Source organism: Phocoena phocoena, chromosome 3 (genome assembly GCF_963924675.1).
Source record: "Phocoena phocoena chromosome 3, mPhoPho1.1, whole genome shotgun sequence".
NCBI classification, from domain to species: Eukaryota; Metazoa; Chordata; class Mammalia; order Artiodactyla; family Phocoenidae; genus Phocoena; species Phocoena phocoena.
The window spans coordinates 71,358,767-71,385,813 of record NC_089221.1 but is presented as its reverse complement, the minus strand read 5'-3'; the positions used below and the strand labels follow the sequence as shown (position 1 = coordinate 71,385,813).

General features: G+C 36.7%; 1 protein-coding gene across 14 annotated transcripts in view; it reads left to right on the top strand.

Annotated features, from left to right (window-relative positions):
* MEF2C (myocyte enhancer factor 2C) overlaps positions 1–27,047 on the top strand; it is a 166,884-nt gene that overhangs the window by 65,484 nt on the left and 74,353 nt on the right. For 11 of the 14 annotated variants that reach the window (XM_065874024.1, XM_065874023.1, XM_065874019.1 and 8 more), the window contains exon 1: positions 9,090–9,143. In XM_065874024.1, the coding sequence (XP_065730096.1) occupies positions 9,090–9,143 (54 nt within the window). Of the gene's footprint in view, positions 1–8,947; positions 9,144–27,047 lie in introns of those variants that run through there. The other 3 variants (XM_065874014.1, XM_065874016.1, XM_065874017.1) reach the window with 3 other exon arrangements.

Here is a 27,047-nt window from a genome sequence, read left to right as displayed (position 1 = left end):
GAGCTCTAAATCCTGAGGCTACCTGCGCACATAGGAAGGCCTGGGAACATCATTATAGAACTTACAATTGAGTATACGTGAAAAAATTAGAGCAGAAATTAAGGGTAAGAAAGGTTAACTTCAGAAGTCTTACTTTGGTACTGCTGTTTTAGAGGGTCTTAAAGGGATCATTTCAAATGTTCAAAAAAAAAGGAATATTAAACTCAACTAAATGCAGGTACTACTCTATTAAAAGATCCTTGTAAATAAGCCAAATGAAAAGTTGTTGTTGATTTATGTTAGCCAGAACTGTTTAAACATGTGTATTGTTTTGAGGAGGTACATGTGCATGAATTTCATCCTGAGTAAGTAAAGTTTTTTTTTTTTTTTTTTTCATTAATAGCACTACTGCTAGGGAGAAAGGCTTCAGGGGTCCTGCATGATCTTCAGTGTGACTGTGGAGTCAGGCGGTGCCCTGTCTTGAGCTAGTGGACACAAGGAAATTTAGTTCCACTTGATAAGACACATATACTTAATTGGCTTTAAGAAAATAAACCAAGAATGATGTGTAAATGAAACAGAGAACTTGGCACTTGACTACATGGAAGCCGTGAGCCATGTGGCTTAATTGGGGCCAGTTGGGATCATTTAATGATTGCTGTCAGAAGATCAGATGTAATTCTCCTTATAAGAAGACCACAGTGGGATAGAGTTAAACAAATTGTCATCAGAGGTTTCAGATGAACAAAGCCTTAATTAGGTTGATTAGGATGCTGTAAAGGAGATGAAGAGAAATCGAAAAATTGATGAATCACGGGGTTCCATGTTGAGCCACATATAATAGTAATATCAAATATCTTTTTTTCGATTTGAGGTATGACTGGCATTTTGACTATTATATAAATTATCATAGAAGGTTTTTATATAAACGTTTTAAATTTCTAAAGTTTAGCTAGAGACAAAAGTAAACGACATTCAGTGAATGTAAATAGCAGATGATTTATCAAGCATATTCTTAATGTAGAACAAAAACATTGGCAGGAGGACAATAGTATTCTCATTTCAAGGTCATCCTTAAATGTTACATAAATTGGTAAGGTAAATAACAACAGAGGCAGATTATTTTCAAGGACATAATTTTCAATCATTAATGTAATGTTTGAATACAGAGTATTATTTTTTTACTTAGAATGTCCTTTTAACCATTCATATCACAATCCTAATAATACTGTGATTATTTACTAGTGATAATACTCAGGACTACTCAGATATCTTAAAATGTACTCGTTTTACCCACATATTATGAAAGACTAAAATATGTTTTTTCCATTTTCTGCAGTTTTATAGGAAAATATTACCTCTGTACAAACACATACGGACACACAAATGTATTAGTAAGGCTGAAGACTGTGTCTCATACACTCAGGCTTTTGAGGAAAAAATGTGTAGAATATTTACATTTTAATAATGAAATATGATATATTAAAGATTAAGAAAATAATGAATGTAAGATTTTTCTGACAGGACCATTAGATGCCTGGGAATTCAGATTTTTGTCATAAGATGAAAATTTTTTTTATTATTTTTTTGTGGTACGCAGGCCTTTACCATTGTGGCCTCTCCCGCTGCGGAGCACAGGCTCCGGACACTCAGGCTCAGCGGCCATGGCTCACGGGCCCAGCCGCTCCGCGGCATGTGGGATCCTCCCGGACCGGGGCACGAACCCGCGTCCCCTGCATCGGCAGGCGGACTCTCAACCACTGCGCCACCAGGGAAGCCCAAGATGAAAATTTATAATAGCAACATCTGCCATTTCAAGCCTAGCTTGCGTTGAAGGCTGACAGTTTTGTTTCACTGATATTGGTGTTGTGTAGTGCTTAACTTGCTTTGTTCAATAACAGCAACAAAAAATCCAGCTGCATTTGCTTTTGGAAAAGTTACAGCTGGGGAACAGAACACACTCTGTGATGCTTAATAGCTCTCGCTTTGTGATGAGGACACTGCGGATTTACCTTGTGGTGAGCCCTGCCGCATCACGAAGTGGCCTTTGGAAGAAAACATGGTGAAAAATTAGGAAAACAAAGACTTGCTAGAACCCTGACTTAATTACTCAATATGATGTAGAAAGACTAAAAACTGTGGTGTGGTTGGATAGCACAAGGCTTTTGACATACTTAGACTGTTTGGAGTTTATTTTAGCGTGGGGGTTGGAGAATGCCGTTTAAGCTCCAGTGTGAAAAAAATGTCCAAGGCAAAATATACCATGGGTGATAATGACTGGGAAGCTGTGCTTCCCTCGTGTTTATTAAATTGTTTATAATGCAATACAGTTGTTTAAAGGTAAGTGTCTCCTAAATTCTAGAATTGTGTAAATAAAATGATTTATATCAGTGATAATGGCAGGTTAGGCCCACTTATTAAATTAATTGCAGGGGTTTTCAAAACGAGTTCCTTTTTAGCCTTATTATATTTCTGACATACATTTCATCTCCTTTTGTCCTTGGGGAAAGATATTAAAGTAGGACTAGAAACATTAATGTAGAGTTTTCAGCAGCCGTGGTCATTGGGAAAATTGATGTATTTCCCTAGTTATTTCTACTTTTGCAGCCTGAAGCTCTTCCATGACTGATACTTATGAGGAACTTCTAAACTTTTATAACACTGTAAGTTTCTCTTCATATAATGATTATTGTTAATGGATAAATGAGGTATTACCTTTAGAAGTTGCCCATCATCATCTCTGCAAAGTAAGGTCTTCGCGGTATATCTAAAGACTATGGTTCACTTGATAACCTTATTGTGTATGACTTTCAGTTTATGCCTCAAAACTGAAGCAATCTTGCAAGTAGTAAACCATGTTCCCAGTCCTACTATGTACCTAGTCTTCACCTATAGTACCACATTTAATGATTACAACCATCCTGCAGATGAAGAAGTACATTCCCAACTTTTTGTAAGGCAAGGGAAGAGTGGTTCCAAGTGATTAAGTCATTAGTCTTTAGCCACTCAGCTTCTAAGTACCAAGTTAGAGTTCATACCCTGAGCTTTTCTGACTCCAAAATCCATTCAGCTTCCACTTCTCAGTATAAATTATTCTTATTCCATATATGAGATGCTATATAAATATAATGAAAGATTAAGTGAGGTTATCAGTCTGCTTCTGTATAAATGAAAATGTTCTTAATAGTCATTAAAAATAGTGACTGAAGAAAATATTCACCTGAGAGATAAAAATCTTAATTAATTCATTAATCAACTCATAGTTATTAACTCCTACTATATGCCTGGCACTAGGGTAGAAACTGAAAACGCAAAAGTCAGATAAAACAGACTTGGCCCACAGATGTTGAGGAAGATGGCAGACAGGCAATTTCAGTTGTGACAAGTGCTACAAAGGAGGACATGGTGCTATGAGTCCTTATAGGGGAATTTGATGTGATCAGGAGAGCGCGAAGTGCTTCCTGGAGAGATGAAATATGCTGAGACAGAAAGGAAGGGAAGAGGTTAAGGAGGCACAGAGGGGAAGGAGGAGCGCTCCAGGCCGCAGGAATTGCATGTGCGCTGTGGCAGGAAGGAGCCTGGCAGGTGTGGGGAACTGAAAGACAGTTGACATTATGTTACTGTTCTGAAGATGACTCAAAATTCATCGTACTGGGCTTCCCTGGTGGCGCAGTGGTTGGGGGTCCACCTGCCGATGCAGGGGACGCGGGTTCGTGCCCCGGTCCGGGAGGATCCCACATGCCACGGAGCGGCTGGGCCCATGAGCCATGGCCGCTGAGCCTGTGCTCCGCGACGGGAGAGGCCACAACAGTGAGAGGCCCGCGTACTGCAAAAAAAAAAAAAAAAATTCATCATATTAACTTGGAATAAATTGAGAAAATAACTTTGTTTATATTCATGATAATGAAATCCAGTGGGGAAGAATGGGTAATTTTATTACCCTTAAGAGGATGTCTTAGCTATGTGTCTTTAGGACAAATTCAGCTTGCATTCATAGCTAGGGTAGTATAACATTTTATATAATACATGGTAAGCTTAGAGAGAAGTGAAGTGACTTTCAGGACCAAAGAAATATTCCCTAACTCCTAAGACATCACATAGTTGAATAACAGTAAGATTAATAATTATTATATCTTTTGAAGTTCAGAATACTTCTTAAGAGAAAAAAATTAAGAGATCTACTTGTTCCTTTTAACCAAAATATAATTACATGCCTCATGTGTCTTTCAAACATATCATAAAGTAGAAAGTTAAATGTATCTAGATGCACCATAATGAGCAAAGTTTTCCACTTAAACTAATAATGAATCATTTAATTGTTTGAATTAGTAATACCAGGCTTGCAGCAACTGGGCTTATGATCATTTTTGTCCCTTGCTAAGTATCCAGCTTGTATTTATATAGCCGTATAATTTCTTGTGTGATATAGCATGCTTGCTTTTCAGCTTGGAGTTTTTACAAAACATTTTATGAAGATGCTAGTGGTAGTGAAAATGTGAGTCAGTGAAAAAGTTATTTGCTAATATGAGTAAAAGAAAACCAGAATTCTTTATTGCAAACTGACATCACATATTTTAATGTTTTGTCATTATTCATAGGCTGTTTTTATTTAAGTGACTGCACGGTGCTTATTGTAGCAAAATACATGCTTTGCACAGATAAGTTTAGCAGCAGAGAATTAATTTCTTCCCACATCTTTCAGTGTGGCATGGCAGTCTCACTCTAAGATCAAAACACAAAACTGAAGGTTATGTTTAATTTCTAAATCAAAGTGTTGTGGGAAGATGATTGAAATCTGAAGATGACTCAGATTCACTTGATATGTGGTTTTCTTCCTACAGAAATCTTATGGTAGACTGCCATTTCCATGTTAGAAAGAAACTAATAGTGATGAGACTAAAATAAATAGTTTCACTGTATACTGAAAGTTTATGTTAGTTACTTTGGTTCTTAGTCTGAATTTTTTTAAGAACTCTGAAAGCTTCAATAACATAGGAGTCTCTTGCCCCCCTGCCTCACCACCACCCAGTATATCTTTTTTTTTTTAATTATGGGGGCAAAGAAGTAATCCGTGTATTTTCCCAACAAACATTGATTTTTCTTAACAGTTTTCATGATTCTGTTTTTTACCAAAAACCAAAGTATCCATCTGGCTCTTTGCTGTATAGAATTCTTCATTTGCCTCGAGAGAGTAAATTAAGATTATATGGCTGCATTAGCTGTGTCAGATGATTTGGGTGAGGTATGGTAAATGGTAATTGCAGTGTATCTCCTACTTCACCAAAATGAACTTGTTTGTTTTCTTATTTTTATTTCTTAAAGCAGTCATATAAAATACTAACCTAGAGCTGAAATGGATTTTTTTCTCAGGTGTTTTAAAAATAGGAGTTAGAAATGTTGTCCCCGTGTCTGGATTTTTCTCCTTGTCCCTTATCTGAACCTCTCAAAGGCCTCTCTGTGTGGGGTGAGCAGCCCAGCACACTCAGACAGTTCTGCTCAGAGAAGGAAGTGAAGAGTTTTGGTTCCCATTTTACACTTCTGGAACAGTTTAGGGAAGGAAGCACCTTTACACCTTTTATTGTTCGTGGTTGCTGACATCATATCCTTCCCTGACCAGTCTGTGCGTGTTTCCTGCCATTCTGTCAAGATTCTTCTGTGTTACTGGGAGGGATTTGTGGGAGGGAGGGAGTGAGGGGAGGAGAGGGGGAAGGGAGGGAGGTGTGTGTCACTCAGGGAACTTGTTTGTAAATGAGAGAGCCAGGGTGGGAGAAGGATCTTTAGCGTCTGTCCACAAGAAATTCTTCTCTCCTTGGGTCTCAAACCACTTGGCCTTCATCTGTCTGCTTACGCCAAACTCAAAGTGAACAGAAGCCTCCCATAATGAAGTTCCCCTTTTTAGTAAGCAGCATGATTTTATTTTTCTTCTATTTAGGTTGGCAAAAAGAAAAAACGCAGAAGACTGTAGCTCTATAGAGTGTAACTATGGTAGAGTATTTGTTTTTCTTTTTTTTTTTTAATTACTGATTGTTTCTCTGTAACTCTGTCATTTTCCAAGAATTCTTCTTTCATGTGGAAAGAAGTAGTGGTAAGGCTGCTGGAATTATTTTAAGCTTATGGTTGATTGTACATAAATGAAAGTTCTCAGGGTAACTCAAATTCTACTATGTACAGTTCAGCTATTATATTCTTTTCTTCATATACATACAAAACAATTTTTCAGATTACTGAAGTTATATAATCTCTTTTCAGCCTCTCTAGGCCTCTTACAAATTAGTACTTGAAACCAACCTTACAATATAATTTTTGCATAAAAATCAGGTTAGAAAAATAGTTATGCTAAGAAAACAGCTACTGAGCTGTTGTTGACCTTCCTAACTCTGAATTTTTACTGACAGCCTTGAAACCTGGTGACCCATAATCTAACATTCTAAGCAGAATGTTCCAAGGCACGTTTTACTTCATGCAAACAGTCTCATCCTCACCATATCTTACTCTGCATATGTACTTAATCATATCAAATTTTGCATTTCAGAAATGTTCAAAAGGCAGCACACTTCAAGAAATATTCATTTTTACGGGAAATAAGAAAATGTTTCAATTTTATTGAAATTTAAACTTACATCTCTCTACATTACCTTGCATATTTCAAAATGTCATCTTTAATCGATTCTTTTATATATATACATATTGACACGTATCAGTTCTTTCTGGCAAAATACTTCCCGTAATGTTTTAAGAATTAAAAAAGAAAATCCTTGCTCTGCTCTTTTTAAGACGCGTCCCTCATTTCAAAGTTGTGAAATATGGGGTGGTGAGATGGAGGAACTCTTCTAAGTTTGATTCATCAAGAACTCTGTCTTTCCAAGGAGACTTTTCTCCAGGGATGTTTCTCTACTCGTTTGGTTATTTGTATTTTGAAATCAGGATCCGCAGAAGTTTTCTTCGTCCCCTCCTCTTCCACACTCTAATCTGTTCACCCTGACCTTCCACCTTAAAGTGAGTAAGCGCTTAGGCAGGCATAGTCCTGTAAGCCGATAGTGCCGCGGCCTCAGCTCAATGAAAGAAAGGAAATTGTCCCATATGCATTTGCTGTGGATTCATGGGTTGGCTTTTCTGTGATCGAGGAAGCCTGTTTGTCTCTTTGGGTTCTTGCACATGCATGGGAAATACCATTCTATCTTGCTGCTTGCTTCTAAGGTAAGACTATAGGAAACACTGGAAAGTTGTCCAGTTGAGTGATATTTAAGACCGTCACTAAAAATAGGTAGATGGACCGTGTTTGACAACAGTGAATATGCAGTTGTGCTTTGTGGATTCTTCATATTTTAATGTGATTTTTTTTAATATATCTTACAGCTTATTTTTTCCTGTCTATTTGTCAAATGTGTGTTATTTATATAACTCTAAAACTCTGAACTACTTCCAACATTTAAAATTGCCGCTGGAGTAATAGTTTTGATGAGCACTGTGTGGTCGTGATACTACTCAACATACGTATATTCTCAGAGGCAGAAGTGAGCTACAGTTTAATAGAAGGCGCTGGGCAAAAGAGAATGGATGGTCTTAGTATTTAAGCAGCACTTAATCCACCAGAACTAATTATATCATAATAGCTTCTGCAATTAGATAATCACAGAAAACTTAAATTTAAAAAATTTACTCAAGGTGATAAAGAATTTAGAAATTAAATTAAAGAAATCAAGACAGCCGATGTGATCAGACCAAATGTGTAACAGTTCCAATTCCTGTTCCAATAACTTTGAATTGGAGCCAAATAATCTATTAAATAGCCAGGACAATGGCTTAGTATTGCATAATACATGTGGGAATTTATCAGGTCGGTTGTCAGACACCAACTAAAGTAAACAAGGAAATTCTGAGCAATGTGTGAAGTAGTTGCATTCTTTGACATAAGATGGGATAGAATAATTGAAGCTATTGCTTGCAAATGAAGAAGCCACTGTGGAATGCCTTTTTGTTAACTTCCACATTTCACAGCAATTCACTTTCATTCAAATATTTACAGATATAATTTAAAACAAAGAAAGATACATACTTTTAATACACTGGATTCTCTGGGTTTATCTTACATTGTTGATGATCACTTCTTTCATTTTAATTCATGGCCTAAAGATATCCAGTATATGGCAAGCTTCTATAATTTTATATCTTGCTCCCCAAAGAGATATGATGTGTCTTTTTAAAATATTTAAATTTAAGGAACTGATGGCTTATAAGAAATATAGTCATAAATGGAATAATACTCTAATTTTCATACCATTTCTTTCTTTTCTATGAATGATTATCTTTTTTGATTCTTGTATTCAAGATATAGCTTAAGGGCTTTCAAAAGGAAAAGATTCCACTGCTGATAGCTGCTTGTTATGTAAGATTAAATATCCCACATTATTTTTACAGCGTTCTCATAGCAGTGACTTTTAAAAAATAAGATTAAAGGATTTAGATTTAAATTCGTTGACATTTACATATATCAAATAGCACTTTCATAATAGTCCATCCTATTTGCATAACGAGGGACGTTATCACCTCTGCTGTCAAAACACGAGATTGTTTTCCCTTCAGAAATGAATTAGCTGCCCTACTTAGCATACACAGGTACATAAAGGTTCATTAACTCTCTGATTTAGGTAATTTTTCATAACAGAAGGGTGAAAATAGTCACCTAGTTTCATTAAAAAAATAGTAAGAAACTCTTTGCAAAAGATACATTTCAAGTGTTGGGCTTTAAAGCATAGTTTTCATCATTTAAATGACTTGTTAAATTACTTACAAGATTATTTTAATCATAAGAACAAACCATTCCTACTTGATATGCTCCTACATGTGATATACCATGTACTTTTAACAGATGCTTATTTTCATTCATTTAATTTGATTAGTTCCATAGAGTTTTATTTTTAGAAAATTAGAATATTAAAGTGGTGCTTAATTTTTATTTTTTGTTCAGCAGGAACGAATGCAGGAATTTGGGAACTGAGCAGTGCAAGTGCTGAAGAAGGAGATTTGTTTGGAGGAAACAGGAAAGAGAAAGAAAAGGAAGGAAAAAATACATAATTTCAGGGACGAGAGAGAGAAGAAAAACGGGGACTATGGGGAGAAAAAAGATTCAGATTACGAGGATTATGGATGAACGTAACAGACAGGTGAGTGGGGTGAACTTCTGTGTGCGTTGTTATTTACATGGGCCATTTATTACACTCCCCCCCAGATATGTTAAGTGTACTGAAAACATTTTGAGCTTATAAACATCCATTAAGAGAAGTTTTAGTGAATTAAATGTGGTCAGTTTAAGTGCTGATAGTAAAGGGAAAAAAAATCACTCTATCTTTAAGAAATATACTTTACACATTGACGATTATTCACTTTTTACTTCAACATGAATTTTAAATGGGAACTGCGTTTGCGTAACATGAATAGCTTAATAATTAAGAGTTAATAAGCATAATATTGCTCCACTGCATGCATCATCAAGCAAAGATATTCTTATATTCATGGGAACGAGGCCTTTTGTGGTCATCCATTTAGAGGTTTATAATATAGACTAAATATCCTGTATCAAAATGGCTTCCAGTCTATTCACAGTAAAAGAGACTTTGAAATACATCCAAAACGTTTAACATTGTGCTGACAACGAAATATTAGTCTCTTCAAACACAGAAGCGAGAACTATCAGTTAACTCATACCATTTTCTTTAAAGCCTGAATTTTATAAACCTAGAGGCACATGTTATCATTTTTTTCTAGAACTCCAATGATATCTGTATGATACAATTAATCTATTCTAAAGACTTTATACATGCAAATGCTCTCTTCAGTGAAGACTTGTATATTATGAATATCTGTGATTTGCCTCTATTTTCCTTCACCCTTGGGGAGAGTGGATTTAGTTAGGGGAAGTAAGAATAGCCGGGTGGTCTGTATGCATCCTAATGTTAAATAATGGTTAAATAACAAATGTTTAACCTGATGTTAAATAGCAAATAATGGTTCCTGAGAGATATTACAGTACTGCCAGATCCCAATCATTGCAAATGGATAATGGAACCTACAGAACAGACATTCCTTGACCACGGGGGGGGGGGGGAGGAGAGCGTTTTGGCTGTTGCCCATTTACACTGGGGAAAGCTAAGAGGACGGCCTCAGAGACGCCCCACCGGACTGTAATTTCCCCCAACACTCTTTCTGCCCTACTGTGCCTTTCTAGCTTCTTGGACCTTCTAGTGAGACTAGAACTGATTCGTGCTTTAAAACTTTTTATTGCTACATGTGTAAATTATAAAGAATAGAAGTTGTTATTTATGCCATCAAAGCCAGTATGCCATTAAGAGGTAAAGAAACTTTTTAGATTTTCAGATTTATACTCCTTTAAATTATTACACTTAAGGTACATATGACTTGAACTATTTTGGGCTGAAAATTGAGCTAAAGGATGAACAATGCTAAGATTTACGATGGATTCCTTCAGTGTTTTCCTACACATTGTGTATTGCTATGGGTCAAGCCAAAAAGCAATAATTCTGTCAATATAAAACCACAGTATTTTTTAATTGATTTATAGGTTGAAATTTTAAAACTGAAATATTGAACATCATATACCGCTGACTATTTAGATCTTACTGTTTGGACTAGCACCTGTTTGGGGTGCAGTCAAAACTTTATATGAATTAGCATCTACACTTCATTAATAATGCCAGTTAATTTTGGGGTTCACGAAACTTATTGTATCTTCCTTTTGCTTACAAGGACAAAAGAAAGTTTTTGCGGTTGAATTCATGAGTTTTCATTATGCTTTAAAAAGGAATACAAAACTCACACAGGCATGCGAGAACGTTAACACTATACTTTTGAGCTAACAATTGAACGTTTTTTCGTAATTTAAATATAGTTGCGTCTACAATTGCTGTTACTCTCACCCATGTTAGAAGTCATGATAACTTTAAGAGAAGAAAACATATTTAAATTCAGCTTAGTCAATCCTACTTTTTTTAATCCTGACGATGAATTCCTTGGTTTTATTCTATAGAATTTAGGATCTGTGTAGTCTTTTCTTCGTCTTTAGGTTCAGTTGGCCCTTTAATTCAACACTCTTAAATGGAATTGGTAAAATTGAAAGCTTCCATGTTTTAATATATATTTCAGTGATTATTTTACATGGCTATTGACAAACTTAAACAGCCATCTTACTTATAAATATTTGTCATGCGTGCCTCTCATCTACTGTAAGAGTGATCATAAGAGCCATTTGGGAGAGAGCCTAAAAGATGTAGGTCATGGGCTTCCCTGGTGGCGCAGTGGTTGAGAGTCTGCCTGCCAATGCAGGGGACACAGGTTCGTGCCCCAGTCCCGGAAGATCCCACATGCCACAGAGCGGCTGGGTCCATGAGCCATGGCCGCTGAGCCTGAGCGTCTGGAGCCTGTGCTCCGCAATGGGAGAGGCCACAACAGTGAGAGGCCCGCGTACCGCAAAAAAAAAAAAAAAGATGTAGGTCACTTCTGATAACCAGCACCAGCAAATCTGCAACAGCATGTCATACAAAGTGAGGAGACACCCCTAACCTAGGCTCCCTTTAAAGTATGCGTTCACATGTTGAAAAGAGAAACATTAACTGCTTTGCCCTTTTTGAAGCTTCCCCACTGTAGACTCCCTAACAGAACCTCACACGATAGCTCACTGTCATCTTTTCTCAAAAGCAGTAAAAGCCTGCCCTGCCATTGCAAGTGTTTATTTGGCTATACAGAGCACAGGGTGTGTTTTTACAGAATAAGAAATACTGACTTAAAGTGTGCAATGAAATATTACAGAGCTGATGCGATAAGTTGTATATCATTGAGAAATAAAACTGTGGTAAAGCAGAGTGGCTGGCTGTTTAAATTGAATTTTGCCCTTTATTTTTCATTATGGCAGTAGCAACAGCTAAAAATCAGAAACTCCAATTGTATACATAAAATAGTTTAGGGGAGGGAAAAAAGTAACAGCTAGTTTTTGTTTTTTTTTTTTAATTTTCCAGAGTCTCCAAGTTTATGAAAACTACTTATTTCTCAATCTCTAAGCTAAACGAGGTGGATTTCTTAAGCTAGTATGTAAAAATAAATAAAATCATGAATTGTCAATTTGTCTTACGGAAATTTTCAGATAACTTAAAAGAAGCTACGTGTTCCAAGAACTACATATATATTACTCCATTTAATCTTTAGTAATTCCATTTACAGCTGAATAACTCATTTATTTATTAAATCAACAAATATCACTTGTTTGCAATGTGCCCAACATGAAGTATTCAGCAGTAAGCAAGAAGAATCTCATTCAGCTTATTGTCTGCCACAGAAGTTAGCCAACTGTTTCTGTAAAGGGCCAGATAGCCAATACTTTTGGCCTTGTGAGCCATGCAGTCTCTGTCTCAACTACTCGTCTCTGCCCTCTTAGTGAAAGCAGCAAAGGACAATGTGTATACAAATGAATGTGTCTGTGTTTGAATAAAACTTTACTGGCAAAAACAGGGGGCAGGCAGGATTGGCCTGTGGGCCATAGTTGGTGGACCCCTGGCCTGGTGGGATGAACCAGACATGAAATATGCAAATATATAACAAAAATTCTGTTCACATGTGCTATGAATGCAGCTCTCCAAATGCTATGAAGGAATAACAGGAGGTGCCTTATTTAGATTGCGGGTGAGAGAAAGGCCTCCCTGAGGAAATGCTGAAAGATGGGAGCTAAAAGATGATTCAGAGTTAGGCAGGTGACAACATTCCAGAGGGAACAGTGTTTGCGAAGCTTCTGAGAAAGTAAAGAGCTTGCTAAGGAGTCTAAGGAAAGCCTATGGAGATTGAGCCTGGTGCGTATAACTTTAGAGAGATGAGAGAAAAGGTTTAGATGCTAGGGAGGGCCCAGATCACACAGAGCTTTGAAGTCAGATAGTTAATACTAGGAGGTGGCCAAGATATGAGCCCAAATCTTTCAGATTCAAAAACAAAACAAGCTTTTCTCAATCGCGTCACTCTGCGTTCTGTATAATATAATGGCTAGGAGCATGGTTGTGTGTCATTGCTTTCCCCAGTTACATCATACTGCATCCAGTGTAATACCATGGTGAAGAACATGGTTTTTAGAGACACACAAACCTTGTTCTGGCCCTAGTTCTGCCACCTGCTAGCTGTGTGACCCTCCAGCAAGTGACTTAACCCCTCTGAGTTTTCCCTCATCAGTAGAGGGGAGATTAAAAAATAGTACCCACTTCACTGGGTCATTGAGATGATTAAATTGGGGTATAAATGTAAGGCACCTAACATATAATAAATGCTCCATAACTTTACCTGTCAGCTATTCCTGTTAAGACTCACCATTAGCTATTATAGTTAATGTGATTTCTATCAGAACAACACCTGTGCTGTGTAGCACAGTAAAGAATGGTACCTGAAACCTTCATTTCAATAGGGTGTTACCTTAAAAGGGTATCAGGGAAATGGAAGGAAGAGTGGAACAGAGTAGAGCTGGGGCACAAAGGAGCCTTTGGAAGCTAACAAGGGGCAAGATAATCGTTTCAGAGCAAGAGCCAGATGATGGCAGAGGATGGCTTGTGGACAGGAAGGAAAATCACACAGAACATTTATAGCTTGTGACGAGGATGGGGAGAAGTAGTTTCCCAATTTCTATGCTTGTGGGACTTATTTTCAAATGTATGTTACTGACCAAATTATTTTGAACTACTTATCACTATTTTTAATCACTTCTAGCTTCCAGCTTATTCTCACACTACAATTTCAATCTCTCCATCTGCATTTTTTGTTCTTACTTGTGAGTTACCTTCATCAGTTAGGCAATAATCTTACCCTCCTTCATATGGTACCAGTTGTTACTGTGCTTCTGAAACAGCCATATTTTTAAATGAGTTTTGTCCTCATATGACTCTTTCTGCAAACAGAATATACTTAGAAATCTGTTATATCAAGAAGAAAGATATATGAAAATTAGGCATGCTTAACCTAAGTCTGTTTTCTTGTGTGCTTGTATTTAAAATTTTCAGCTTTCCCACTTTGAAAGGATAGGAGAGGCAAACCCGAATTTATTTGTGTGACTTATTATAAAAAGACATTTAAATATTTGAATAACTACCAGAGAAAAATATTTGCCGAATAACACAGTTACGGCCTAATATAGTAAGTTAAAGAAAGGAGTTTATTAAATGTCTTAAGTTCTTTTCTTCTATCAGACCTGGCACACTAACAGTTTTTGCCAGCAAACAAAATATCATGTAATTATCTGTGCAGTAACTGGAGCGCAAATTAAAGACAATTAGCAGCATTCTCTTGTTAATAGAAAAGGAGAATCCCCTTATGACTAAAGGGGATTAGTCATAGCTGTTAAATTTTCTGACTTTTTCCCTTTTCTTATGTCCTTATCTCAGTTTCTTTACATGACTTATAAATTATTTCAAAGGGGCTCAGAAAAAAAAAAAAACTGGAGAAATAGTTCAGTGTAGATGCAGCCTCTGACAGTTTCTACATACTGAGGTTTTTCAACTAAATCTGATATTATCTAAACTAAACTGAAAAATAAAGAGTTGCCTTGATTTTCTCAAATGACTCTTCTTTAAAAAGAAGCAGATTTTACTCCTTACTCTCCCCTGTTTTCCTCTATTTTACGTTCTTCTTAGAATTTTAACTAAAATTTCAATGGAATTTTTACTGTAACATTCCTTCAAGGTGGTATCTAGAATACCCATAAATAAAAGGGCAGATTACAGTTCTAAACTTGAGAGTTACAACCTACTAACCTAATATAAAATTTGTGGAAGTTGAGATAGATTCAATCTTTAAATGTGAGGATAATATAGAAATACAAATAAATTGCTTCAAGAAAATAAGTTTTTGATGAATTCTAAACCATGAGTTAAAGAACAGAGTCATCCAGACACACTGTTTTATTTTGTCATCTCCACAAAGAGAACGTCCAAACTTGTCACTTGCTTATATGCATATCGAGCAAATGCACATTATTTGAGAGGGAATTATGCTTTAAATACTGTAGAATAGTTATCCATGTTAGTCAGTGGATATTTGGAACCTTGCTTTAAATCAAGTGAATAAAAATTTCAATCAGTGCAAAAGTGTTGGGTTTTTTAATCTCTAAATCCAAAGTAAACCTGCAAATAACTCATGATAATGATCATTATACTCCTTTTCTTCTCAATATCATTTCTTTACAGCTGACTGCCTCCCCTATACTCATATTAAAATTTTTATTAAACTCATTTTATAAAATGAGTAAATAAATAAAAGCAGGGTGTATCATAGTAATACTTTAGGACACAGTAATGCGTCTCAGAACTGAATTGCAGGGTATATTGATGCTGTGCATGCCTACTTAAAGGTTCTCCGTGCATATAAGTTAAATCATTCTTTTGTTAATCTTAAAATCACCAAGGGGAAAATTTTTTTTTTTTAGAGAGTTGGAATTAACTGGTGAGAGACTGAAAAAGAAAGCCAGAAGGGAAAAATGACAAACTGTATTTTTGCGAGATTCCAAATCAAAGAAAGCAGTAGCCAGAGTACTCAGATGTATGTTTAACAGCTGTGACATCAAGCCATCCCTTTCTCTTCTGTTCCTATCAATCTGAAAACAATTCAGAAATGGTTTCCCCACTCTATAGTTGAATCATAGAGATAGTGCACAGCATACTTTCTGTACATCCCATGTTGTGTGAGACTTTTTTTTTAATTGGCGTATAGTTGCTTTACAATGTTGTGTTAGTTTCTGCTGTACAGGGCAGTGAATCAGCTATATGTGTACATATATCCCCTCTTTTTTGGATTTTCTTCCCAATTAGGTCACCACAGAGCACTGAGTAGAGTTCCCTGTGCTATGCAGCAGGTTCTCGTTAGTTATCTATTTTATGCATATTAGTGTATATATGTCAATCCCAGTCATGTGCGGGACATTTTATACTTACACAGCTAGATCTGTTCCTTTACTGCCAAAAAGGTATTGTTCCAACTGCCATCAAACTATTCATTAGCTTTCCTTTAGTAGGAAGTCCAAGAGAGGCCAAAATGTTCACAAGGAAAAGCATAACTATCTCCTCTTGAATTCTGTCACTGGATTTAAGATAGGAGCTCCTCCTTGAACTTGAGGGCTTCAAGACTTTTTGTTGTTTCAGTTCTAATATGTGTATTTCACGTAATTTCCATTTAATTAACTGTAATTTAGAAATATTCCAATGCTTATATTTATTGTGTCTCAGTCATTTTGTGTAGCAAGTTGACACGGAATGGCACCTTCCACCTGTAAGTGCATACACACACCATTCTGTGTGCTACAAATCCCCTTTTGCTTTGCAAATGCCCGAACTTTGTATGACATTGTACTACTGAGAAACCAACACTAAAAATATTAACATTATAAATAGACCGCATAAACCAAGAGGTTTCTTCCAAACTGTAGATTAAAGAACATGTTGCTGATAGTTTCAAAAGCCATGCACTTTGCAGTCTAGACTTCCTTTAACATTGTAATTTATTCACTTCAAATGAGCTCCTTCTTAGTAAGAGTATTTTTAAAGTTGACATCCCAACATAGTCTTACTGAACACAATTGGAACTCCTGCCCCCGCCAAGAATAATGGCTTTGTTTGGAAACAAAACAAAACAAAACAATGACAACATTGTTAGTTAAATTAAAGTAAATGAAATTCCATAGTATGGAATATGTATTTGTGTTTCTTTTGAAATATGTTGGACCATTAATAGGAATAAGAGAACCACTCTAAATGTTTGGATATTTGACTTTTAATTTTAAGTTGGAACAGTTTAGCTTAAGAAATCACTAACATTTAAGTAACATTTCAACAAATGTAACTGTTTGGAAACTACAACGGAGACCGCCTCCTGCCTTCTGTCTTGCAAGGATTGATTTGGAAGGCCCTGAGGGAGAAAATATTGGAGTTAGGAGGTAAAACTGAAGCCATTGTGGAAAGGAAGAAGTTACACTCTTCCTGTTATGACAGGAAACATAGACAAATGTGCTTCCTGAGCATTTGCTCAGCAGGGAATGAAGTAGTCTTTGACCTTTACCTTAGGTACATTTTGGCTTTGTTAAACTAGTAAACATGTTTTTGCCCCCAAAATATTAATCTGGTTTATTTGATTCTTTCCAGACTCAAATTATATATTTCATGTACATGAGGTATAGAGAAACAAGTATTTATTTTATGACTGCATCTGCAGACTGGATTTAGAATGTAAATCAGCCCCTTAACAAACCAAGCAAACCTCAACAGCATGTATAAAAAAATTTAAAACATATTGTGTTATATATAGTCTTCTCTTTTTAAAATCCAAAACATTCTTGGGCTTAGAAATGGACCACAATAAAATGTTTTAAATCCTAAATTTAATAATTATAACTCATCGTCTACCTTTTCCTCATGTACATAAATATATCAGAAATCAGCTATGACAAGTTTTAAAACCCAAACTTTGAATTTGTTAAGACACTCAAGTTTATTAATATGCGTTCAGTTATTTAACTGTAATCTAACCCATTGTTTTATTATGTTTCCTCGAAATAGTGTGCAATGCGCAAGATTTAAAGTCTTATTTTGGTGTTTGGGGTGTTGACTTAGGGTGAGGGGTCGGTAGAGTCCTAAATTCCACATGCTAAGCCCCCTATTTTAATCCTTCTATCGCATTCAGAATTTTAGGAACTACTGCTTGAAACCCTTTGGAAATCCTACTGCATCGCAGTGAAATGCGGCTCAGTTTGCTGAAGGCTAACGAGGACAATAGTCCTCTTTGCAGCAGAACACACTGCTGTCTCATCCTCGCAAGTTATGCTGGAGGGTTACAAGCACATGGTAGCAGTCTGCTTAAAAGAGTCCCTCACTGCTCTTTAAAGAGCCTTTCATTTATGGTGGCAGGCCCCGTCATTGTATAAAGGAGCGCTTGTCTAGAACACAAGTCTGCAGTGGCACTACTTCCTCCCACCGAGAGTAATCATCAAGCCTAAAGCTCGCAAGCCTTTCTAATGACAGACTGAATTAAACAAAATAAAATTGAAGAGGAATACTTTAGAACAGTTGCACCATTACTTACTGTCAGGAACAAGCCAGGGGAAGAAAAAGAGCATTTAAGAGGGCATTTCCCTTTTTTTCAATTAAAGATTGTCGTTGCAGACTCTTGACTCCATCCCTAACCCTTTAAACACATAGGAAGACCTAGCGGCTCTGGATTAGAGAGCGCATTGTATCCGTGAACTGCCCATCTTGTCCCTCATTAGTCACTCCTTTTCCTTAACTAGGAGGAAACTGGGAGATTCTTTAGGCTGTGGGTGAGGAGGGCTGGATCTAAACTATTTCCATAGGATTACAGTTGTATTCCTCGTGACTCTATTTGGACGAAAAAATCCCTGATAAAACCTCAAAACTTTGAAAATATAATTAGCTAGGTATATGAGTCCCAAACGCATTCTAAAATTATGAAACTAATATTACTTTACGATTTAAAGAAACGAGTAAAAAGTTTCCCCACTCACTGAGCAGACTCACTGATAAGTTCAATAAGATCAGGCTGAAAGAATTCTGATTGGTGGGACGAAGTATTGGAGAGCCATAGGTAAAAGTATCCTTGCTTCCCTTAGTACATGCATCTGAAGTCATATAGAGTTAGGCCTCAGTTATTCTCAGAGATGTGAATAGCTGCTGTTTCCAAAGGTCTTTTTCTTTCATTTATTCTTTCCTGTAAGGTGCAAGGACTCCTATCGTTAAAATACGGTAGGAAAGTTCTCCTGAGGTGACTTTATGAATGGAGCCAGGATTGGGAGGGTGAACAGAGGCCTGCGTGTGGTGTGGAGACTCATGATTAAATGCCCTTTCTGTTACACAGTAGTCTAACTAATTTCTGTGCCCTGTAGGAAATGATACAGGACTTGTCCTCTGTTTTAGAACTTGTTATTTACATTGACTGTGTGTAAATCAGAGACCCACCTTTTTTTATTCTGGCTGTAAACAGGCTTGTATTTGCTACCAACCAAAATGCCCCTCATTCTGTGAAATTTAAGTAAACATCCATAAATATAGAACTCGTGTGTGCCCACTAGTGCGTGCGTGTGGTTCTCACTGGCTTTAGTGGGAATGTCTGGAGGTCTGAGGGCAGAGGTAGCTGCAGAGTCCACACAAAAGGAGCTTTGGTTTATTGTCAGAACCAAGAAACCAACTTCTTCTCAATTTTAGTATTATTAGTATTATTTTTTTTAATTTTAACCTCGAAAGCTGTCCTTATACTAATTAATAAGTTGTGCACCACCCTGCTGTGCTCATCAGAATTGCTGACAGTTCTAGTGTACCTGTACCGTGCTTGATGAGTGGTTGGAGGGGGCCATGCTGTACTGACCTCCAGCCTCTGAAATGCACAGTTGTCTAAAAGAGGGAAGGAACACTGACTAATGGAAAGAAAGATGGATTTTGTGTGAAGAGGGTTCTATTTCTAGTTCATCAGCGACTAGTTTTGTGAGTGTGGATAAGGCAGTTCGTGCCTTTGTTGACAGTATCATCTGAGAAATGGGGATGATAAACTGTGTCCAATAATAAGTTAAAAGAGATGTTGTCAAATGGAGCAAGATAGCTTAGAAAGTCTTTGAAAACTTCTTAGAAAAAAGTCACCAAATAAAGTCAACACTCTTATCTAAAAACAATTATAAAAAATACGATATGCTCCAATGTCACCAACAAACCCGCACACAAAATTTGACGCAATCCAGTTTTTCTCCTATTCATTTTTACTAAATGTACATTTTTACTATAAGTTAATGTGACAAAAAAGAAAAATAACTATGTGAAATTTTCCTCTCTCAGTGGCAAACTTCTTATTAACATAATTTGAGCGTGCATGGAAATTCATTTTTAGCCATTCAGTTTTGATTGCCAAAAAAAATGAGTAATTATTCCATCCATCTATCCATTCATTCATTCAACGAATATTTAGCCAAGTATTGTGCTGGGACTTCAGGTTACAAGAGCAGACAGGAAATGTTCCGGGCTTTCAGGGGAAGCTTGAGGTTTAGTTGAGAGAGCGATCTTTTACAGTAGGTAACAAGAAGTGACTGAGCCTGTGCATCGTAAAAAAGATACTACCTACCTTGTATAGTGTTTCACAGTCAACAAGTCACTTACACTTGTGTGTTCCTTAGTTTACCTCTCATCGTAACTCTGTAAGATACCTGTCATTACCTCCACTTTACAGGTGAGGAAACTGGGGTACGGGTAAGTTAAACAGTTTACCCGAGGCCAAGGACACAAGGCTCATACATGGCAGAGCTTAGACTTGATTTTCAATTCCCATGTTTTTGCTTCCACAGTACAGAGCCCCAGTGATGATGCATATATAGTGCCTCTTTTAAAATATTTTAATGTGAATTTGCTATTTTATCAATCTGGACAGTTGTTTTTCTGTGCATTTTCAGCACTATACCTAATTTAATATTGTCTACTCCAATTCTTTACAGTCTTTTATATCTCTTCTAACTACAAAAAGAAAGTGATCCAGTTTTATTTCTTGGAATATTAAAATTAGAATGACTATGGTAACATATTGATGAGATTGAGTAACCAAAACCTAAGACATTCTACAGAACGAAATTGCAGAAATAGATTCTTGTTATAAACTGTATTCCATTCACTGTAATCTTCCCCTTTACCCAAAGGTCTGTGCTAGGTAGGCATAGAATCTGAACATCTAAATCTGGAATAAGCCTTTTAAAGGTGTCTAGTCCAGCTTCCTGTTGAATTCGGGAACACCTTCTAGACCTTCCTTGATATGCAGCCCTACCTGAACATGTTCAGGAATGAACTGCTTCTTACTTCATGGGACTAGATCCACTCTTGGACAGTTCTCATCACTAGGTTTCCCCCTGTTTTGAACCTCTTTATGATTTTCAGCAATGCTTTCTAACTCTGCTCTATAGAACAAAACAGAATAGCTCATCTGCCTCTTCACATGGCCACGAAGTCTGCAGATCTTGGGAAGTGTTTGGCATTTCTCTTTTATCTCTGTTTTTCCGGGTTAAACATTCCAGATTCCCTCAATGATTTCTCCTGCAAAGTTATTCTCAGACCCTACATCGACCTGTTTGCCATCCTATAGATGCTCTAATTTTGTCGGTGTCACCCAGTGTCTTCTTAAAATTCTCAGAGCTGAACATAGTACCAAAGATTAGTTAGTGCTGACTAACTAAGAGATCATTAGGATAATTAGTTCCCACTGTGGAACACTATAACTTTAGATCCTTTTCCCCAAAACAGCTATCATGTTAGTTTTCCTCCAACCTGAGATTATGTAATTCTGTTTTTTTTTTAATATGAATGGAGACTTTAATATTACCTCTGTTTCTTTTCGTTTGTGATCCAGCTTTCTGTAGAGTGAGCTATGTACGTATAAAGACTCTACCATCTACTGGGTTATCACCCAGATTTGTGTAGTGTGTGGATCTGATAAGCACGCAGGCTACATCTTCATCTACACCACTGATAAAAATGGTGCCTGGGACAGGAAAGTTACTCTTGAACTCTGTGGCCCTTTGCAAGAGACTGTCCTTAAACTTAACACCAATTAATTAATTCATATTTAAATCATCTACATTACTACTAGCTAATCTCAAATATATAATATTGTGATGAGGATTTCATCAAATACGTTGCCAAATACATGTTCTTTAAAAATCTGATCTCATTAGAAAGTTCAGTAAATTTTTGCTCAATGAATGCAGTCATCTGAATTCTTAGATCCTCCCCCCTTTATCTCTGTACCCTGTGATTGTAAAATTCAGTTTTTACCTTCACACTTTTCTGTCCTTCATGATGAGTCATCAGGGCAAGGAATAAAGACCACTTTCCTCTGAACTTTTTGAATTATTTTTTTCTTTCTTCAAGAAAAGTTAAACAATAAATTGTCAAAAAGACAAGTTTAAAAATTATCTACTGGGCTTCCCTGGTGGCGCAGTGGTTGAGAGTCCGCCTGCCGATGCAGGGGACACGGGTTCGTGCCCCGGTGTGGGAGGATCCCACATGCCGCGGAGCGGCTGGGCCCGTGAGCCATGGCCACTGAGCCTGCGCGTCCGGAGCCTGTTGCTCCGCAACGGGAGAGGCCACAACAGTGAGAGGCCCGCGTACCGCAAAAAAAAAAAAAAAAAAAATTATCTACTTTTAGCAGAAAATTTTATTGAGACATTCGGTTTAAAATAGAGTATTTCCATTCCGTAATCCATTCGTTCATTGAGTATCCATTGGTCAGTCTTTGTGAGGCCAGAGGTGGGGTTTTCAGGGAGCTCAAAAAGCCAGCAGGAGAGGCAGACTCAAACAACCAATCAACTCTGTAATATTAGAATAAGTCTCATAATAAAGGTTTGTGAAAAGCTCTAGAGGATAACAACGAGGGAGGAATGAGTGTTATCTGAATGTGACAATGAAAGCTTCATAGAAGAAGCTGACATTTAAAGGAAGCCTTACAGCACCATGGGAGCCTGCCAGCGGCCAGATGGAAAGGGGGAGGGACGTAACGCCATGATCAGCTTTCTCTGAGTACAAGATAAGAAATAACCAATATGGTAGGTTTCATTTCATATTCCTCTTGATTGGGTTAACATCTACTGTTATTTTTCTTGCTCAGTCTAGAAGAAGGATTGGTCAGAAAACAAAAACTGAATTCACCCAACTCTGGATAAAAATACAATTGAGATCATTACACATGACTGGAAATATAACATTATTAGCCAAGGAATACATTTTGATTCAAATGAAGGAAATTCCTTTGGAGCTTTAAGGAATTAAATGACTGTTTTTCCTCCAGCCATGAGGATGAGACATGAACAAGGGAGATACATATTTACATGTAGTAGAAGCCCGAACACCCAGCACTGATGTCTGATGTGGAGAACGCTCAGTCAGTATTGGTCGGCACAATGTTTGGCGTGTAAAAAATGCTCAATAAAAATTGCTTGACTTACTTTCATGTTTCTGTAAATAGATTTTCCTTATTTCTTTATAAGGAATATAAATTGTATGGAGCTGTATTTAATGAATGTTCCTTTTCTCAATTTCAAATTCTAATTTCAATTATTGATTCATACCAAATAAGTTCTAGAGTAATTGTCAGCATGAGATGTGTGATGCCTGCCCTTATGCTAGGATTTAAAACTCGAGGTTAATATAGAACTTAATACTGAATGTCTTAATAAAACATCATCATTACATTTGAGGCTGTTTCAAGAGGTAAAGAAAAAAGAAACATAAAATGCTCAACGTTTACAGAGTAATCTTGCTTTCCATACATATATTACATATGAAGTCTCTTTAATTTTGAAAGCTAAATGTAAATTATAGCGCCCACTTAAATAATATTGGTTTTATTGTCTTCTTGGTGCACCTTGATTGATGTAAACACTGGAAAAGAGCATCTCTTTGCCTAACTGCTGTAAAAACAGTTTTCCATCTCACCTAAGGTTCAAAATATGTTATTGAAATAGAAATGGACTTGTCCCCATTACAAACAATTGTCAAGTTATGGAAAATGTAATCATTACAATGCATTATTATATTTAAGTATAAAAGCTCTGAATTGCAATCTTTGTCATTGAGTGGCATATTTTAAACGAAGGGTAATATCCCAGTTCTCTTAAGAAAGCCTAATGCTGAAAAACAATTTTATCTAACTGTGAACAATGAGAAAAACCATTATAAAATACATTTTGAGTATGCTATGAAGAATATGAACATAATACAGAATTAAACTTAGTGCAATTAAGAGTAGGTTTTGAAGATATTTTCTTAAATGCTTTAATATAGTCATTGTCATTGCAGTTTGCAGTTTTAATGAAAAGAAGCCATATGCACTGACTTTCTGACAGGTATTATTAAATAAGTATGCATTATCCAGCAGCCTATTTGGTTACACAAAAGTTGAGGAGTACCTAAAAGTAAACAAGTAGTGGCTTTAATGATATTTCTGTGCTGAAATGTACTTTGAGGGTGAGTGTTGTAACGTGCTAAATTCTGAGGTTTGAGTACAACAGAAACCATACTGTATCGAGACATTCCACCTACAGTTTGTGGTCATGAAAGTCTGATTAAAAGTGGTTTTAGATATATGAAAGTATTTTGGGTCAGTGCCTTCCTTCTGCATTGAACGTACTCTGTAGCCTACTTCACTAAACAAAATACCAATATGCAAGTATATTTGCATGACTAAATTGCATCTAAAAGAATTCTTAAAAGACATTTTGTATAAATCTGTATAATTAATGGTGATACTTTTTATCCATTCCAAAAAGATAATCTTCATTTAGCTCATTCCTAATACCAATCATGACTCATCTGAATGAACCAGAATAAAAAAAGTTTCTAAAGTAGTATGATAATCAGATATGAAAATAAAACACTGGCTATGTTTTATAAGAACAGGTTAGTAAGACAGTCAATAAACATAAAACAGAAGGTGAGACACTGGAAATAAAACACTAGCTATATTTTATTAGAAGCACTTCAGTAAGACAATCAATAAACATAAAACAGAAGGTGAGACATTGGCAATCATTACAAAGAAAAATTATCCCAGTTGCAACGTAAATAACATATCTGAGCAGATATTGACTAGTCGATGTGGGCTGGTAAATACCTAAATGCTGTATTTTCCAAAGAATGATCAGTGGGAATTCCATAGTTCAGCTTTATCTTTCTATCAGGAAGACTGTAGTAAGATCCTCAAATAGCCTTGATCAGGACTCTTTGAGCCACTAAGGCAGGTGTATTTTGTAAGTTCTTTTCCTGTAAATCAACTAAGAAAGGGATGGGAACTAAGATTTATTGAGCTTCTACTTTAAACACAAAGCTTGATACTGTACATATGTTATTTTATGTAATCCTTGCAGCAACCCCACAAGTAGGTGTTATCTCCGTTTTATAGATGAAAAATCAGACTCGGAGAAAAATCGAATTTGAAGAAGTTAAGTGAATTTCTCATGACTAATAAATAGCAGATCAGCATCCAAATCTAGGGTCCCCTGAATCCAGACCCCATGTTCTTCCCTTTCTATCATGCTGCCTTCAGTGCAGATGTGATTAAAGAATGTAATCATTATTAAAGTGTAGATTTATCTTTTTAAAATTCTGTTTATGAGTTGTTAAATAAAAATTCGGTGGGGAAAGCTATCACAGTTTTATATAACATACATCACTTTGATATTTCTAAAAATGACATAATAGTTTTCCCTATTTCATTTTTTAAACTACAGATTTTTAATGTGTGCCCATATGTCTGCTGTTCTAGGCACTGGAGATACAGCAGTGGGCAAAATAAAAATGGTACATGCCCTTGTGGAACGTGCACTGTAGTGGAGGAGACAGACATTAAACAAATGATCACACACAAAATTATACAAGTTATAAAATATGATAAGTACTATAAGAAAAAATAAAGGGGTGATGGGTAAAACAATAAGTATTAACAGAAGTGTGGGGAAATGAGGAGACCAGGAAGTCAGCTTTTCTGTCTGCTAGTGCACACTTCCTGTCAACACATTTATTTAGGCGTGTGGGATAGGGGACATTCCAAGTCCACTCAGCGGTCTCTAGTTTGGGTGACTGAGTTTATGGTGAGATGGGGGACCCAGGAAGGGGAGCAGATTCGAGGGTGAAGGTGAGTTTGGGCTTTGGGGGTTTGAGGTTCCTAGGACTTTTAGATAGACACATGAGTGGAGGACATCCATAGGGTGGCTGGAGACAAAGAGAAAGAAAAGGAGCGGGACTCTAGATTTAGGAGTTACACCAGAGTAGGTAGTAGATAAAACTGAGCTGACCTCTGCAAGATGGGTTGGATTTGAAGTTGAGGAAAAAAAGTTAGTTATTATTTTCAAAGGTGACTATTTAAAAGTCAGTCAGCATTTCCCAGAGTAGATGCCTCAAAAACCTGGTTCAGAAGAATGATAGGAAGTGCTCCTCAAAATAAATAAATAAGCAAAGAAATCAACGTTCTGTCAGCAGTAAGTTTGGGAAGCAGGTTAAAGTTTAAAAAGTTCCTCAGCCTTTAATATACCGCTGTGCCTCATTTCCCAAACACATTGGACCATTGAACTTTCTGTCTTAAGGAGTATTTTGTAGAAATAATATTCTACAAAAGACCTGCTGGGAAACACTGGACCATGAAGTATAAAGGCTTATACTTAAGAATGTTCATGGTTTTTGGTGGGCAGACTGGAATTTAATCAAGAGAAGACTGAAACTGGGGATAGTAAAATGCATATTTGCACTGGCAGGTAGAGGTATTTGAAGCCAGAGAGGGGAGCTCTTGTAGCCGGCCCATCAGGAAATGGCAGTGACAAGAGTAAGGTTTTGAAGATTAGGATGAATCGAGGAGGGAATGGTTTCAGACAGGGAGATCGCCTAGGACAGGAGCTGATAAAGACATGAATGATAGAGATGCCTGGGAAATAGACAAGAAAGTGTGAACATGAGAAACATTTTGAGGGGAGGAATTGTGGGACTTGGTAATAGATTAGAGTAAAAGAAGAGAAAGGCAAAGATGGCAATACAGTTTCTGGCTTGGGAGAGGAAGAAAGATACACAGAAGAATGAAACCAAAGCCCTAACAGAGTTATGGCTAAAGCACTTCCCAACTCCCTGCTGGATTTCTAGAAAACAGAATACAACTTTGTCTGAAAGTACAGTCAGATCCCTTCAGCGTTTTCAGTTCAATGGCATGAGACTAAACAGTTTTGAGAAATTTTGAACATAGATCTAAAATACTATGTCCATAATGTCATGTCCAGTCTTCACATGGCCCAAAAATAAGCTCCGAATTTATAATTAAGAAATATGCTAACCCTGCTGAAATGGACTCTTTTAAATCTTGAATTGCTCAAAGAAACATGAACAGTTCTCTGGTCACCTTCATTGAAATGCCCTACATTAAATCTGGCATTTACAGTTTCACATTCAGCAGCAAGCTAGAAATCTCACAATTTCGAATTCTAAGCAGAAATTAGTTTTAGATTTATTTGCTTTCTTTCC